The following is a 15613-nucleotide window of genomic DNA, read 5'->3' on the forward strand; positions in this document are numbered from 1 at the left end:
ATTCAAACTACAATACCCGTCAGCCACCGTGCGCCCCCGACGCAAGCGCACTCGATACCAGACCCGACTCGCCGCTGTCTCTTCTTGGCTTCAATAAAGGAGACTTGTTTCGTTTCGTCTGATAACGGAAACTGAGTGCAGGGAGAAAGAGAAAGAAGCCGAGTACTTCCGTGTTTCGCCTACCAGTGAAGAATATCACTGACAGAAACGGCCTGTCTTGTTGTCGACTGACCATGACACTGTGAGCAGTGGCGATTACAAAAAAATATATGGACCGATTTCATTGTAACCTGGATTAATAAATGAGACAATGCTGCAGGGGTCTAAGAAAAAAGACAGACGTATTCTATCGGGTACGTGTCCGGATCCTAAATGCCAGGCTCGGCTGTTTTTCCCAGCCTATGGAGTCAGTATAGAATGCACCGAATGCGGCCAACGGCATGAACAAAGAAATCTGCTCAAGGTAGAGGAAGTCACCGACCCTGACGTGGTGCTGCATAACCTGCTAAGGAATGCTCTGCTGGGAGTCACGGCCCCCAAAAAGGGCACGGAAATGGTGAAAGTAATGGGGTTGTCCAACTACCATTGTAAGCTGCTGTCTCCTATCCTCACCCGGTATGGCATGGATAAGCAAACTGGGAAGGCCAAGCTCCTCGGAGAGATGAACCAAGGGGAAATGTTTGATTGTGCCTTGTTGGGTGACAGGGCTTTCCTTATTGATCCAGAGCACATTGGAACTATGGGCTATGGTAAAGATCGCTCAGGGAGTTTGTTATACCTCCATGATACCCTAGAAGAAATCAAGAAGGCCAATAGTAATCAAGAATGTTTAATTCCTGTTCATGTTGATGGTGATGGCCATTGTTTAGTTCACGCTGTGTCTAGGGCCTTGGTGGGTAGAGAGCTTTTTTGGCATGCCCTGCGTGAAAATCTCAAACAGCACTTTAAGTTAAACCTGGATCGTTACAAAGCATTGTTCCATGACTTCATTGATGCAGCAGAATGGGAGGATATAATTAACGAATGTGATCCTTTGTTTATACCACCTGAAGGAGTTCCTTTGGGTCTACGTAACATCCATATATTTGGTTTAGCAAATGTATTACACCGCCCAATTATTTTATTAGATTCCCTGAGTGGAATGAGAAGTTGTGGAGATTATTCGGCTACTTTTCTTCCAGGATTAGTTCCTGAAGAAAAATGTCAGGGAAAGGATGGACAGCTTAATAAACCTATTTGTATTGCATGGAGCAGTTTAGGACGCAACCATTATATACCTTTGGTTGGAATTAAAAGGGGTCCTTTACCTATGCTTCCTTTGAAACTATTGCCTAAAGCCTGGGGTGTTCCACAAGAGCTTATTCGAAAGTACATTCTGTTTGAAGATGACAGTTGTACATTAGGAGGCGACCGAAGTTTGCAAGATAAGTACTTGCAGAGATTAGTTGCTGCAATGGAAGAAATTTTCTTGAAAAAGCATGACATCCACCCTTCACTGGTAGCAGATGTTCATCAGTATATATACAGAAGGACAGGGGTAATTGGAATACAACCTGAAGATGTAACTGAAGCTGCAAAGAAAGCTGTAACTGAAAATCGTTTGCAGAAATGTTTGATTTGCGGTGCTCTTTCAGAACTTCACGTGCCTACAGAATGGTTGGTTCCAGGCGGAAAGCTATACAATTTAGCTGCAAGCACGCATGGTCAACTGAAGCCAGACAAAAATTACAGCTTTCCTGTTAACCATCTTGTATGTTCCTATGACCCAAAAGATGATGTACTGGTCCCAGATTATAATTTGAGTCACTTAACATCTTGCAACTGGTGTCATGGTACATCGATGCGCCATGTTAAAGGTGATGGTTCGGTTGTGTATATAGATGGAGATCGAACTAACTCTAGATCTGCTGGAGGCAAATGTGGTTGTGGTTACAAGCATTACTGGGAAGAAAAGGAATACGATAACTTACCTGAAGCATTTCCAATAACTTTGGAATGGAGTGGAAGGGTGGTGCGAGAAACTGTGTATTGGTTTCAGTATGAAAGTGAAGTGGCTCTAAACAGCAATGTTTATGATGTTGCTATGAAGCTTGTCACCAAACATTTTCCAGGTGAATTTGGAAGTGAAATTTTGATTCAGAAAGTTGTTAGCAGAATATTGCATCATACAGCCAAAAAGAATCCCGATGAATATACACCTGTCTCAGTCGAAGGTGCACATAGTCAGAGAGTTGGAGACATGCAAGATGAACCAACCTCAGAACCACATATGCCTACCAAAATTATTTTAATGGGTCAGAAATCAAAGACTCTGCACAAAGAAGAATTGAACATGAGTAAAACTGAACGAAGTATTCAGCAGAATATTATTGACCATGCAGCACTTTCGCAAAAGCGGAAAACCGACAAATTACGCCAGGAACTGAAAGGACCAGGCCAGCCATCTGTTCCTGGAATTGTGAAAGATGGTTCATCATCTGCCCCAGTTACTCCCACTAAGTCCCCTTTCTCCCCACTACCTACAAAGGAGAAAAAAATTAGAGTAACCACTAGTGATGGGAGACAGGCAACACTAACTCTTCAAGTATCAGTAACTTTTTCTGAATTTCAAGAAAGTATAGCAAAAGAATTTAAGCTTCCTCCACATTTGCAATGCATACGGTATGGCTTTCCTCCAAAGGAACTGCATCCTCCCAAGGTGGGATTTGAGAAAGAGGCTTTGCCCCTACAACATGGTGATCGTGTATCTGTGGAGATCATAAAGGACAACAAGGAATCTGTGCCTGCTTGTTCAACATCAGTGGCTCGTTCCTGGAAAGCTGAAGAAGATGAAGCATCTGGTCAAGCATCTGTTAAGGATGTGCAAGACCATATTGATCTTGAAATGTCATCCCTCTGTCTTCTTGCAACTTTAATGGGTGAGAAGTTATCTTTTTCATATCAATTTATCATTATGGTGTGGAGTTAACTTGTTGCCATGAAAAAGGAAACAAAAGTAGAAATTTGAAGTAAATGCTGGGAAATATATACTAATATATTTCTTATTGGTTTTCTTTTTACTTCTTGAAACGCCTCCTGGTCCATTTACAATCCACATTCATTTTAAGAGTTGAAATAGATTTGCTGCAGGGCTGCAACACTATTTAACTGTGTATATTTAGCATGAGTGAAGCTAGTTCACTTTTGGCAATCACTGCCATGATGTGTTGAAGCCTGCAAGTTAATTAATCTTAGTTAGTTGATCTAATTAAATTATGTTATGTGCAAAGCATCAGGATGGAAGAACAGCATAATAGTATTGCAGCATTTTGACCATATTGGAAAATATCGACATTTGATAGACCAAGGGACAGATTCGGGAGTTTAATATATCTGGGTTATTTGTATTTGATTAAATTCATTGCCGGCTCAAATATACGACCATCATTTGCCAACGAGGACAGAAGATTAACTGAAATGCATTTAAGCCACAATTGTGTGTAGGAAGCAACTGCAGATGCTGGTATACACCAAAGATAGACACAAAACGATGGAGTAACTCGGCGGGACAGGCAGCATCTCTGGAGAGAAGGAATAGGTGACGTTTTGGGTCGAGACCGTTCTTCGGTCAGGAGAGGGAGTCTAGAGATATGGCGGGTGTGTTGTGAAAACGAGAGATCAAAGCAGATGAAAATAAGGAAATGTGGAATGGTTCTTCATTAGCTGAGGGGAAAGTGACAAGGAGGCATACAATCAGTAAAATTAATCAGAAGGACAGTGAAACTAGTCGGAGAACTAGGATGGGGGAGGGACGGAGAGAGAGGAAAAGCAATTACTTGAAGTTAGAAAACCGAAATTCATACGGCTGAGATGTAAACTGCCAAAGCGAAATGTAAGGTGCTGTTCCTCCAATTTGCGTTGGGCCTCACTCTGACAGTGGAGGAGGCCCAGGACAAAAAGGTCAATATGGGAATGGGAGGAGGAGTTAAAGTGTTCAGCAACCGGGAGATCGCGTAGTCCTAGGCGGACTGAACGGAGTTGTTCAGTGAAACAATCGCTGAGACTGAGCTTGGTCTCGCTGATATATTGGAGTCCACACCTGGAACAGCGGATACAATAGATGAGGTTGGAGTATGTGCAAGTGAACCTCCGCCTCTCCTGAAAGGATTGTCGGGGTCCTTGGACGGAGTCGAGGGATAGGGACAGGTGTTGTTTCTCCTGCGGTTGAAGGGGAAAGTACCTGGGGAGGGGGTGGTTTGGGTGGGTAGTGATGAGTTAACCAGGGAGTTGCGGTGGGAACGGTCTCTGCAGAAAGTGGAAAGGGGTGGAGATGGGAAGATATGGGTAGTGGTGGGATCCCGTTGGAGATGGCGAAAATATCAGAGGATTATGTGCTGTATACGACGGCTGAAGGGTGAGGACTGGGGGGGGGGGGGGGGGCTCCTTCCCTGTTGTGACTGGGAGAGGGAGAGCAAGAGTGGAGCTGCGGGATGCCGAGGAGACCCATCTATGATGGAAGAGGGGAACCCCCATTCTTTAAGGAATGAGAACATCTTGGATGTAACATCTCGGAGCCACAATTACATTTCTTTTGAAGATTTCCAAAACTTATTTGTGGGCGTTTTACATAACTTTCATGTAAAATTAGCGTTGTAAGTAGTAGGATAGAACATGAACCAATAATTGCTTAAGATTTGATTGTTTTATTTATTCAATTCCATTCAATGGAAATGAATTTAGAGTCTCTCTACGTAAACTTCATTGATGTGTTTTGTAAATACAATATTGAGAACTGGACATCCTTAAAAGCTGCTCTATTACTTGTACTTTTTTACCTATAATGTTAATTAACTAAATCTGTCAATCTTTGTTGTTTTATGTAAACAATCCTTCAAAGTTCAATTATATAAGTAATACAAGCATTTTGTTAGGTCTCTGGATTAGAATAACTAGACATGTATTTTGGCATTAGAAGTCCGTCCATTTCACGACACATGCTGCCTGACCTGCTGAATTCCACCAGCAGTTTGTCATTTGTTTAGAATATTGTCCATTTTGCATGAAATTGGGTGACAATGGCTTAGCACATTTAGTATTTTCAGACTAAAAAATAGTGTCATAGAGTTCAGTTTCCTTCTGATCCCAACAAATAAATACGACATTAAGTTCATTCATGTGGTTATGTGCCAGCTACAGAAATTGTATTTCCTGTTATGGCTCACCCACAAGTTTAATTAAACTTAATAGTTTAAACAACAAAACTTAAACATTTAAATTTGTTGCTATTTTCCACCTCTTTTATATGGGTGCAATTCTGAGGTTTCTGAATAGTAGCCAGGAATAGAAATCTAGGCCTTTAATGTTGTCCCCACAAGTAGGGAATTTTTATTATAAATCAGACTTTGGATCCTTTGTTGCAATTGTTTTAGTGCAAAATTACACAATCCTTTTACTCACTAGGCCATTATGGAGTCCAATCCTGCAGTTAAAATATTTCTTGTTACAGAATGTTTCTCAGTTTTAAAATATGATCACAAAGATTTGCCACATTGTCAGCGGTCATTTTATTCATAATTATGGACTTGTGGGGTTGGTTAAGTATTGGTCTCCTCCTGCTTTCCCCAAGAAAATAATTACAGATATTAATTTTGTATGTTAAATTATCTTTTCCATTTGAAAGGCAATATAACCATATAACAATTACAGCACGGAAACAGGCCATCTCGACCCTTCTAGTCCGTGCCGAACACGTATTCTCCCCTAGTCCCATACACCTGCGTTCAGACCATAACCCTCCATTCCTTTCCCGTCCATATAACTATCCAATTTATTTTTAAATGATAAAAACGAACCTGCCTCCACCACCTTCACTGGAAGCTCATTCCACACAGCCACCACTCTCTGAGTAAAGATGTTCCCCCTCATGTTACCCCTAAACTTCTGTCCCTTAATTCTCAAGTCATGTCCCCTTGTTTGAAGCTTCCCTACTCTCAGTGGGAAAAGCTTATCCACGTCAACTCTGTCTATCCCTCTCATCATTTTAAAGACCTCTATCAAGTCCCCCCTTAACCTTCTGCGCTCCAAAGAATAAAGCCCTAACTTGTTCAACCTTTCTCTGTAACTTAGTTGCTGAAACCCAGGCAACATTCTAGTAAATCTCATCTGTACTCTCTCTATTTTGTTGAGATCCTTCCTATAATTAGGCGACCAAAATTGTACACCATACTCCAAAATTGGCCTCACCAATGCCTTGTACAATTTTAACATTACATCCCAACTTCTATACTCAATGCTCTGATTTATAAAGGCCAGCACACCAAAAGCTTTCTTTACCACCCTATCTACATGAGATTCCACTTCCAGGGAACTGTGCACAGTTATTCCCAGATCCCTCTGTTCACCTGCATTCTTCAATTCCCTACCATTTACCATGTACGTCCTATTTTGATTTGTCCTGCCAAGATGTAGCACCTCACATTTATCAGCATTAAACTCCATCTGCCATCTTTCAGCCCACTCTTCCAACTGGCATAAATCTCTCTGTAGACTTTGAAAATCTACTTCATTATCCACAACCCCACCTATCTTAGTATCATCTGCATACTTACTAATCCAATTTACCACACCATCATCCAGATCATTGATGTACATGACAAACAACAGTGGACCCAATATAGGAGGACTGAAATTATGAAGGAGTCGTCCAAACACTGCGGGGGGAGAAAGTGGCAGAATTCTAAATACAAGTTAGTTAATTATTTTTCCAAAATGGAAAAACTGAAGAAAAAAAATAGAGAAAATACAGTGGAGACAGGAACTTGAAAGTTGCACTTTTGCAACTGAGCAAATGAACTGAAGCACAATCAAGAAAATGAACATTTGCCTAAGGAATAAAATATTAGAACATTTACTGCAAAATAATTAGCATTTAAGAAGGGCATTTATAGAAGAGTTTAGGTCTTGGTCTTGTTGTCTTCATGAGATTATGGAAGTAATATGTAGGAAGGAACTGCAAATACTGGTTTAAACTGAAAACACACACAAGTTGGAGTAACTCACAGGCAGCATCTTTGGAGAAAAGGAATGGGTGCCGTTTCAAGTCGAGACCCTTTTTCAGACTAAGGGTCTCGACCCGAAACGTCACCCATTCCTTCTTCCAGAAAAGTTCCCTCAGGTGTTTGAGCAGACTTCTTTGGTAAAGACCAGCCATATCCTCTACCTCCATGTTTAAATTTCATTTTTGATCTCTGTTCAGCCCAAACATCTCTCACAACTATTTTCCTGTTCACAACCCTGTAGGCTTCTTTGGGATTCCATGTTATAATTGCTGCCAGTTTTTTCTCATGCTCTCTCTTTTCCCCTCATTTATTTTAGTTTTGCTTCTCCTCTGATCTTCCTGAATTAGTGGGTTTGCCTATGTTTGCGCCTTTTGCCCCCTTCTGATTCATTTTAGTTGCCATCCTTTTTGGTCATCCATCCAGCATTGCTTTTAATTTCTTTGCCTTTCTTCCTTGTGACAATATACACAGACATCTCTATTTTAAACACTGTTCAATTACAGATTTACCTGACAAGCATTGGTCATAGTTTACCTCGACCAAACCTGTTATCACTCCATTAAAATTGGCCATTTTACATCGGACTAGCTTATCTGGAAATGGTGAATATCATTTTTCTATTGCTGGTCTAAACCTCTGGATGAAATGACAGCTCCTTACTGAGACTCAAGTGCAATAATAGTGGTTCGGCAATTTGAGCGCCCTGGAGAGGAAAAGACTACAAAAAGTAGTAAACACTGCCCAGTCCATCATCGGCTCTGACCTTCCTTCCATCGAGGGGATTTATCGCAGTCGCTGCCTCAAAAAGGCTGGCAGTATCATCAAAGACCCACACCATCCTGGCCACACACCCATCTCCCTGCTACCTTCAGGTAGAAGGTACAGGAGCCTGAAGACTGCAACAACCAGGTTCAGGAATAGCTACTTCCCCACAGCCATCAGGCTATTAAACCTGGCTCGGACAAAACTCTGATTAGTAATAACCATTATCTGTTATTTGCACTTTATCAGTTTATTTATTCATGTGTGTATATATTTATATCATGGTATATGGACACACTTATCTGTTTTGTAGTAAATGCCTACTATGTTCTGTGTGCTGAAGCAAAGCAAGAATTTCATTGTCCTATACAGGGACACATGACAATAAACTCACTTGGACTTGAACTAACACTGGTATTCTCATTGGGTCAGAAACAGGCTGATCAAGAAAGTTCTCTCAATCGTCAAAAACTCTTCCCTCCTCTTTGCCCCTTAGATTATTGTTATGCTTATGTAATTTATTTATTGCTGTGTTTGATGGCATAATAACGAGTCATAGGCAACCAGAGCCTTAAGTATGTCATGAGCTTGTCTGGCCCAAGTTGGACATCTGCTCTATAGCTCAAGTCAAAGTGGACTCATCACAGGAATAGGAATACTTTATTGTCACTTTGCTTGCATACCCAATGTATACAATAGCAGCCAACTACGGTGCTGACAAAGTTACAAAGCACGCCGGCTCCCCCTTTTGTTTCCCCCCCTGCCCTAACAGTTCCCCCACGCTGGGTCCCCATTGTCCTTTCTCTGTTCCCCCCCCCCCCCTCTTCCCCCATTGTCTATCGTCCTCCCCCCCCCCCCCCCCCCTCACGATGGTCCCCCACCTCCCTCACGATAGTCCCCTCAAGCTGGGTCCGTCCCTGTTTCCATCAAATACTGCCAGAGTTTTCTGTGGATGGAGCCTCAACAATATACCTGATTGCCATGGAGGTTTTGCAGTGTCATTGCCTGACTCTGTCTTTGAGAGACTCCCAACAATTGGATTTGTGCATCTGTATCAAGGCCTACAGACATGGGTTAAGCTCAGATGGAATGCCCGGTTATTCGGCCTATTTTTCTTCATATATACATTAAAAAGAATATGAATATCAGTAACTTAAAATAATGAGGGAATATTTATTAAATTTGTAGAATCATGTAGCATTGTAAGCTATTTATCTTGAATGCCTGTGCTTGGTGCGGTGTATTTTTAAAAGACAAGACCTCCAGATGTACAGTGCCTCTTTGGTGCAGTGCTGAAATGTCAGTCCAGCCTCTGTACTCGAGTTATTGGAGTGGGATTTGAATCCTCCTCCTTTTAGAAACATAGAAAATAGGTGCAGGTGTAGGCCATTCGGCCCTTCAAGCCAGCACCGCCATTCAGTATGATCATGGCTAATCATTCTAGATCAGTGCCCCCTTCCTGCTTTTTCCCCATTTCCATTGAATCCGTTAGCTCTAAGAGCTAAATCTAACTCTCTCTTGAAAACATCCAGTGAATTAGCCTCTATTGCCTTCTGTGGCAGAGAATTCCACAGATTCACAACTCTGGGTGAAAACGTTTTTCCTCATCTCAGTCCTAAATGGCCTACCCCTTATTCTTAACCTGTGATCCCTGGTTCTGGACTTCCCCCAACATGAGGAACATTTTCCCTGCATCTAGCCTGTCCAATCCCTTAAGAATTTTATATGTTTCTATAGGATCCCCTCTCACCCTCCTAAATTGAAGTGAATACAGGCCCAGTTGACCCATTCTTTCATCATATGTCAGTCCCGCCATCCCGGAAATTAACTTGGTGAACGTACGCGGCACTCCCTCAACAACTAGAATGTCCTTCCTCAAATTAGGAGACCAAAACTGTACACAATACTCCAGGTGTGGTGTCACCAGGGCCCTGTACAACTATACTCAAATCTTCTCCTATGAAGGCCAACATGCCTCAGACAGGAATGCTGCCATCGAGCCATAGCTGATACAGAGGAATAGTTAAATTACAATGATACATTCATTCAATTTTGCAAGTGTAAAGATTCAAATCAGATTTTGTTCTTGGTTAATAAATTACACAAGGATGTATTTAATGTGTGATTAGTTAAAACTCAGCACAAACTTGTGTTTAAAGTGTGAATCTTCTGCACACAGTTAACATTTTACGTAGATTTGGGCCAAATAAATATTAAAATGAGGCTTAATAGTTGCAATTTTTGGAATACTCTTCAGTAAATATTGAAAAAAGTGTCGAGTGTCGTTAGTTAAATAAATTCGGATCTGCAGATGAATCTTTCCTCCCAATACATTATTGTTTTTGCATCCACCATTTAATACAGTCATTTGTATTCATGAAAAAGCATGTAATTGGTTAATATAAAATGTTGAATGTTTAATTATTTGAAAAATATTGATATTTGTTTATTGAGCAGATTAAGTTGCTTCAATTTGGCCTTTCTACAAAACTCAATGCACATAAATTGAAAGTAATATTTTCAATGTTGCAGGAGTTAGTTTAGGATTGGAGGTGGTACTTTACTTTATACTTTATTTGTCACATGTACAGTGAAATTCATTTTTGAATACAGTTCAGTACGTATCATTTACATAAGTACTTAGATATATATTAGATTAGTATCTCAGATACAGTACAAGTGTATTGCAGTAGTGCACTGAGTCAGTATACAGCAGGTATACAGCGTCGCCAGTTTGGTGCCATTTTCAAGTCCCAGTTATAAGTGCAGGGATCTTAATCTGACCATCGAGGTCTGTTGTCCTGGTGGGGTTGCATGGTCAGCATGTTAATTATGTTATGTCAATTGTTTCCCAATATCATTCTGCTATTGCTCTCCATAGGATAAGTGAGCCCATTATTTTAGGGATTGTAGAGCTTTGGCAAAGAAGTATAATATGAGAAGCAGCATTTGTTTTAAAATTATTTTTGTTTGGATTTTATGCTTTTATTAAAGATTTTGTATATTTATTGCGTGTAACTTTAAATTGTTTTTAATATGGTTTTCAAATATTTCTGAGAAATCGACAAATTTAAAAGAATGGCAGAAGTGGGGGTAATGTTTTGTCATTTGTGAAATGTTTCAAAGGAGCTTTGTGGATGGTACTCCTTCTAGTCTACCCATTGACCTACGTAAGGACATTCAAGGCCCTGTTGACATTCATAGCCTTGCCTCTTGTCTTTGCGGCTGAGTTTGTTGGGTGATTGGCTCGGAATCAGAAGGTAAATTTGGTGGAATTAAGAATGTAGGTGCTAGGAAAATGTATAACATGGCCTTCCAGTGGAAATCTGTTGCATGTATTAAATATATTGTAGCAACATGATAATGCTGTTTAGTTTAAGAACAGTATTGGTGATGGCAGAAAGTTTCCCTGTGTGTTTGACCTTGCTGAGGCAATGCTGAAGATCCTAGAAGTGCGTGCAGTGCATGCATAAATGCATATTCCATAACCTATAGTCACTAGGCCAAAACACATTTCAGCTACTATTGTTCATTGATAATAGTGAGCAGCATCTTTCTGTTGGTGGTCTTTTTTTGGTTGTTTGTAATAAAAAATATGTAAGTACCAAATGACTAAATATACCTGTGACAGTTAAAATATTGTACATTTCTTGTTGCAATGGGGACATAATGAGCTAAGTTTACTGATTCCTATTTAAAGTCCTAAATTAAGCAATCACAACATAGTTATATGAGATTGTTTCTTTCAATTAAGCTGAACAGTTTGGTTTAAACTCCTTCCTAAGCTTCCTGCAGTATATACTTTTATTTTATGATGTACATACTAATTGGCATAAATTTAAGATTTTTATTAATCATTTTTTATTATCCTGTGAATATTCCCTTATCATGTATCTGTACATTGTGAATGGCTCGATTTTAATCATGTATTCTTTATCCGCTGACTGGTTAACATGCAACAAAAGCTTTTCACTGTACCTCGGCAAACTAAACTAAAGATTCATACATTTTTGCCTAAAATACAGGCCAAAGCTAATACACGCCTTAGACTACATAAGAAGACCCCATCTGTTTAAGTTTGTGAATAAATTACTAGTTACATTTATTTTGTAAATAAGTAATAATGTACTGCGTTTCTTCACTTGTATTGAAGAAAATGTACCAAAGTACAAATTGTGAAGACGCAATGTTTAAGATGAACAACTTTGATATCCACTTAACTGGAACCCTGGCTATATTCACTACTGAGCTTGTTACAAGCAATAGAACTGGACTTGAATTCTTGGATACTACGTGAAACTGGCAGATAAAAGTGTTGGTTTACCTCATAGAAAGAGATTTAGCACTGAAAAAAGTAGCTGCAGCCTATCAAGTCTGCATCAATCATTAACCCTTTTATTTTTACACTAATCCTGTATTAATCCCAGGTTTTTTTTTAAATTCCTCCCACATTCTTTTCAAATTCCCTTAGATTCTGCCACTCGCGTGCACATTAGTGGCCAATTAACCTACCAACTCGCACATCTTTGGGAGGTGAGGGGAAACCAATGCGCTTGTGGAAAGAACATACTAATTCCATAAAGGCAACTGCTAAAGTTAGAATTGAATGAAGATGTGACTTAAAAATTGAATGCATGTTTGATAATAAGTAGGATAAACGTGGACCAGACAGTTATCAAATTGATATTCCTAATGTGTAGAAAAGCAAGGAAATATATTTTAAACCAAAGAATTTTGAAGGGAAAAGTATTTGGAATTAAAAAGACAAAAGTAGGCTACTAAAACAATGTGGAAAAATGGAGGGATCCGGGACTTTCTGTCTACTGATCCCTGAATATTGCATGACTGTTAAATTACAGTGGTTAAGAAGGTATATGGGATACTTTCCTTCATTGCCATTGTAAGGTTAGAGGTTTTTGCTTGAATTGTATAAAACCTTGATTAGGCTACCAAGTCCTGCTAAGAAGGGCGTCGACCCGAAACGTCGCCTATTCCTTCTCTCCATAGATGCTGCCTTACACGCCGAGTTCCTCCAGCATTTTTGTCTACCTGCTAAGTTTTGAGGTCATTTACAGGAAGGGTGTGATATCTATTGGGGAAAGCACAGATGAGTTTTACAAGGATGCTAGTGTTGGAGTTTATTTATGGGTTCACTATGATTGTTTCATTTCCAACAAACTTACATGTGGTGTATAATGTTATAAAATCCTCTAGTCTACACAGATGAGAAGGATGCAATTCTCTAGACAGGGTTATTTTGACTTGTTAAGCAGTAATAGGATTACAGAGAACTTGAGGACAATTTTGAAGTGTCAACTTCAAACTTCAAAAACTCAATTGTTTTGGATGGTGGAAGTAGAACATTGTTGGTAGAACTTAACCTGCAGGGTTATAGGCTGAGGTGCGCAGGAGGATCAGCCTATGCTCTTTCTCAGAAAGTGTAGACTTGGTTGCCCAAGTAATTTTTCCCAGTGAACCCATTTGTAATTCTTTGTATAGATCAATTTAGTGGTAAAATTGCTCGATGATTAAAATATCAATCATAGTACATAATGCGCAATTTAACATTTCTCTACAAATTTGCAGTTTATTTATTGCATTGTTGAAAATTGTTCTACTGAGATTTATTTATTTTTCAAATGGCTTTGATTATTATGTAGTAGATGCAATGTGATTTACATTTCCACTTTTATTTTTGTAAGCAGGTTGGACATAAAACGTAATCGATATCCCTGGGCAAATAAATCAAACTATTTCTGCACATTTCCTTCTGTCTGTTTTGAGTATTTTGGTGGGGGCCTGAGGTTGGGCTATCAATCTAATTTTCTGGTTAAAACTTTCCAATGGATGAAAATTAACAATGCATGAGTGAAAATTTATTTTTTAAATATTTTGGTTTCAGATTAATTGCTGATGGTTTTATTCATTATTGTATTCTTATCTCTAATTACAAAATGGTAAAGCAAATAATTTATTGGTACAATTGTTCAGTTGCTTTGAACTATAACTTCTTCTTTGCAATGTGTAGGGGAGGATGTTTGGTCGTATGCAAAAAAGCTACCATACTTATTTGAAGAAGGTGGAGTGTTCTATAATGCAATGAAGAAAGATGTGGGTAAGTTGAGTCTCATTGCAGTTTTCATCACTTTACAATCCTCAGTAAGGAGGAAAATATTTTTCCAAGTGCAACATAACAAAGATGTATCTGAACATGAATATTTGCTGAAAAACATCTGCATTATCAGTTAATGTTTAAAGCTGTATGCTGCTTCAAAAGCTGCATCACATGGTCATAGAGTGATACAGTATGGATACAGGCCCTTCGACCCAACTTGCCCACACTGGCCAACATGTCCCAGCTACACTAGTCCCACCTGCCTGTGCTTAGTCCATATCCCTCCAAACCTGTCCTATCCATGTACCTGTCTAATTGTTTTTAAATGTTGGGATAGTCCCAGCCTCAACTACCTCATCTGGCAGCTTGTTCCATACACCCACCACCCTTTGTGTGAAAAAGTTACCCCCTCAGATTCCTATTAAATATTGTCCCTTTCACCTTGAACCTATGCAGCTCTTTACTGGATTGAAAAAAAAACATGCAAACTTTCTAAAATGGAAAATAAGTACTTTTTTTAAGTGACTCATGGTTAAAAAAAAATTATAGTCTTAATGTCCTTCAAGTTTAGGTCACTCCAAGCTGGATATATTCATGTATGCCTCGTGTCATTCTCCTCTGAGTTAACCTTGCACTTTACTTCTTTTGGTTTGTTGGGATGCTAATACTTTGGTGAGTTTCAAATGTTTACTCCTAGAAGTTGACATTGGTCCAGTTTTTAAAATAACCATTGATCACAAGACCCTGTTTCGTTGGCTGTACTAAATTTGTTCATGCATTCATTTGGATACCACATGTTATAATTTTAATTAACAAGCTTGCATGTGCATGATTTGCCATCTTGCAAACACAACATCCACTACATTTGCATTATGAATTTATATCTGTAAAATATAGTCTACTTCAAACCTCAGAGCTCTTTTGAATTGCCCATATCTTTCCAGAGCCCATTCATTTTCTTGTGTAGAATGGTTAGAGATCTTTACTCAATGTAAGGCTGATGTATTTTTAATATTTCAAACTCTTGAAATCACTAATGCCTCCCGTAAGTATTATTTAGTTTGTATTTTCAGCTTTAATTTCATTAGTTTATTTCAAGTGTATCTGATTTTAATTTCACCAATCCATAATGCACCAGTCTTTGCTGTATCTTTAGGTCCAAGACTTTTTTAGACTGTTCATCTTCTGTCTTTTTTTTCCTTCTTTGCTACTTAATATGCCAGTTTCTACCTTTTATTATCAGTAAAATATTATGTAATTAAAATAGCATTTTACTTAGTAAAAGCTGAAATCAATCTTGACTCCCATGTAGTTTTATAAATTAATTATTAGTACAATGGGTGTCATGGGTGGCCAGTTTATTAATTTCATTAATGATTATTTTGTTGAAGTATAACCTAGCACCTTTGTACTCAAGGCCTACTTTCATGTGTAAAGTTTCTTAAAATGAATAGTATGTTCTTTTTCATAATGGTGCTTTCAGAATTTTTTAATTTAATTGTATCTTTAAAGTTGTCTTTACTTTGAATGGTTTAAAAGTTTTTAATTTTGCATTTTTGTTTTTAAATTCCACAAGCCAACCCATGCCCCGTTCTTTTAGCCCAGACTTAATTATATTATTTCAAATGTATTGTCCATGTATTCTGTATGAGCACAATTGCTTTCTGCCATGGTCCAGCCATAACAACTCGGCTCAATG

General features: G+C 38.9%; 1 protein-coding gene across 5 annotated transcripts in view; it reads left to right on the plus strand.

Annotated features, from left to right (window-relative positions):
• Nucleotides 1-34: 34 nt before the first annotated feature.
• Nucleotides 35-15613, plus strand: part of vcpip1 (valosin containing protein interacting protein 1) — a 32143-nt gene continuing 16564 nt past the window's right edge. For 4 of the 5 annotated variants that reach the window (XR_004411712.1, XM_033019380.1, XM_033019381.1 and 1 more), the window contains exons 1-2: nt 57-2918; nt 13828-13914. Coding sequence is in view for 4 of the 5 variants with exons in the window: in XM_033019380.1 (XP_032875271.1) it covers nt 311-2918; nt 13828-13914 (2695 nt within the window). In the remaining variant the exon portion in view is untranslated. Of the gene's footprint in view, nt 2919-13827; nt 13915-15613 lie in introns of all 5 variants that reach the window. The other variant, XM_033019383.1, reaches the window with a different exon arrangement.

Source organism: Amblyraja radiata, chromosome 4 (genome assembly GCF_010909765.2).
Source record: "Amblyraja radiata isolate CabotCenter1 chromosome 4, sAmbRad1.1.pri, whole genome shotgun sequence".
NCBI lineage: Eukaryota > Metazoa > Chordata > Chondrichthyes > Rajiformes > Rajidae > Amblyraja > Amblyraja radiata.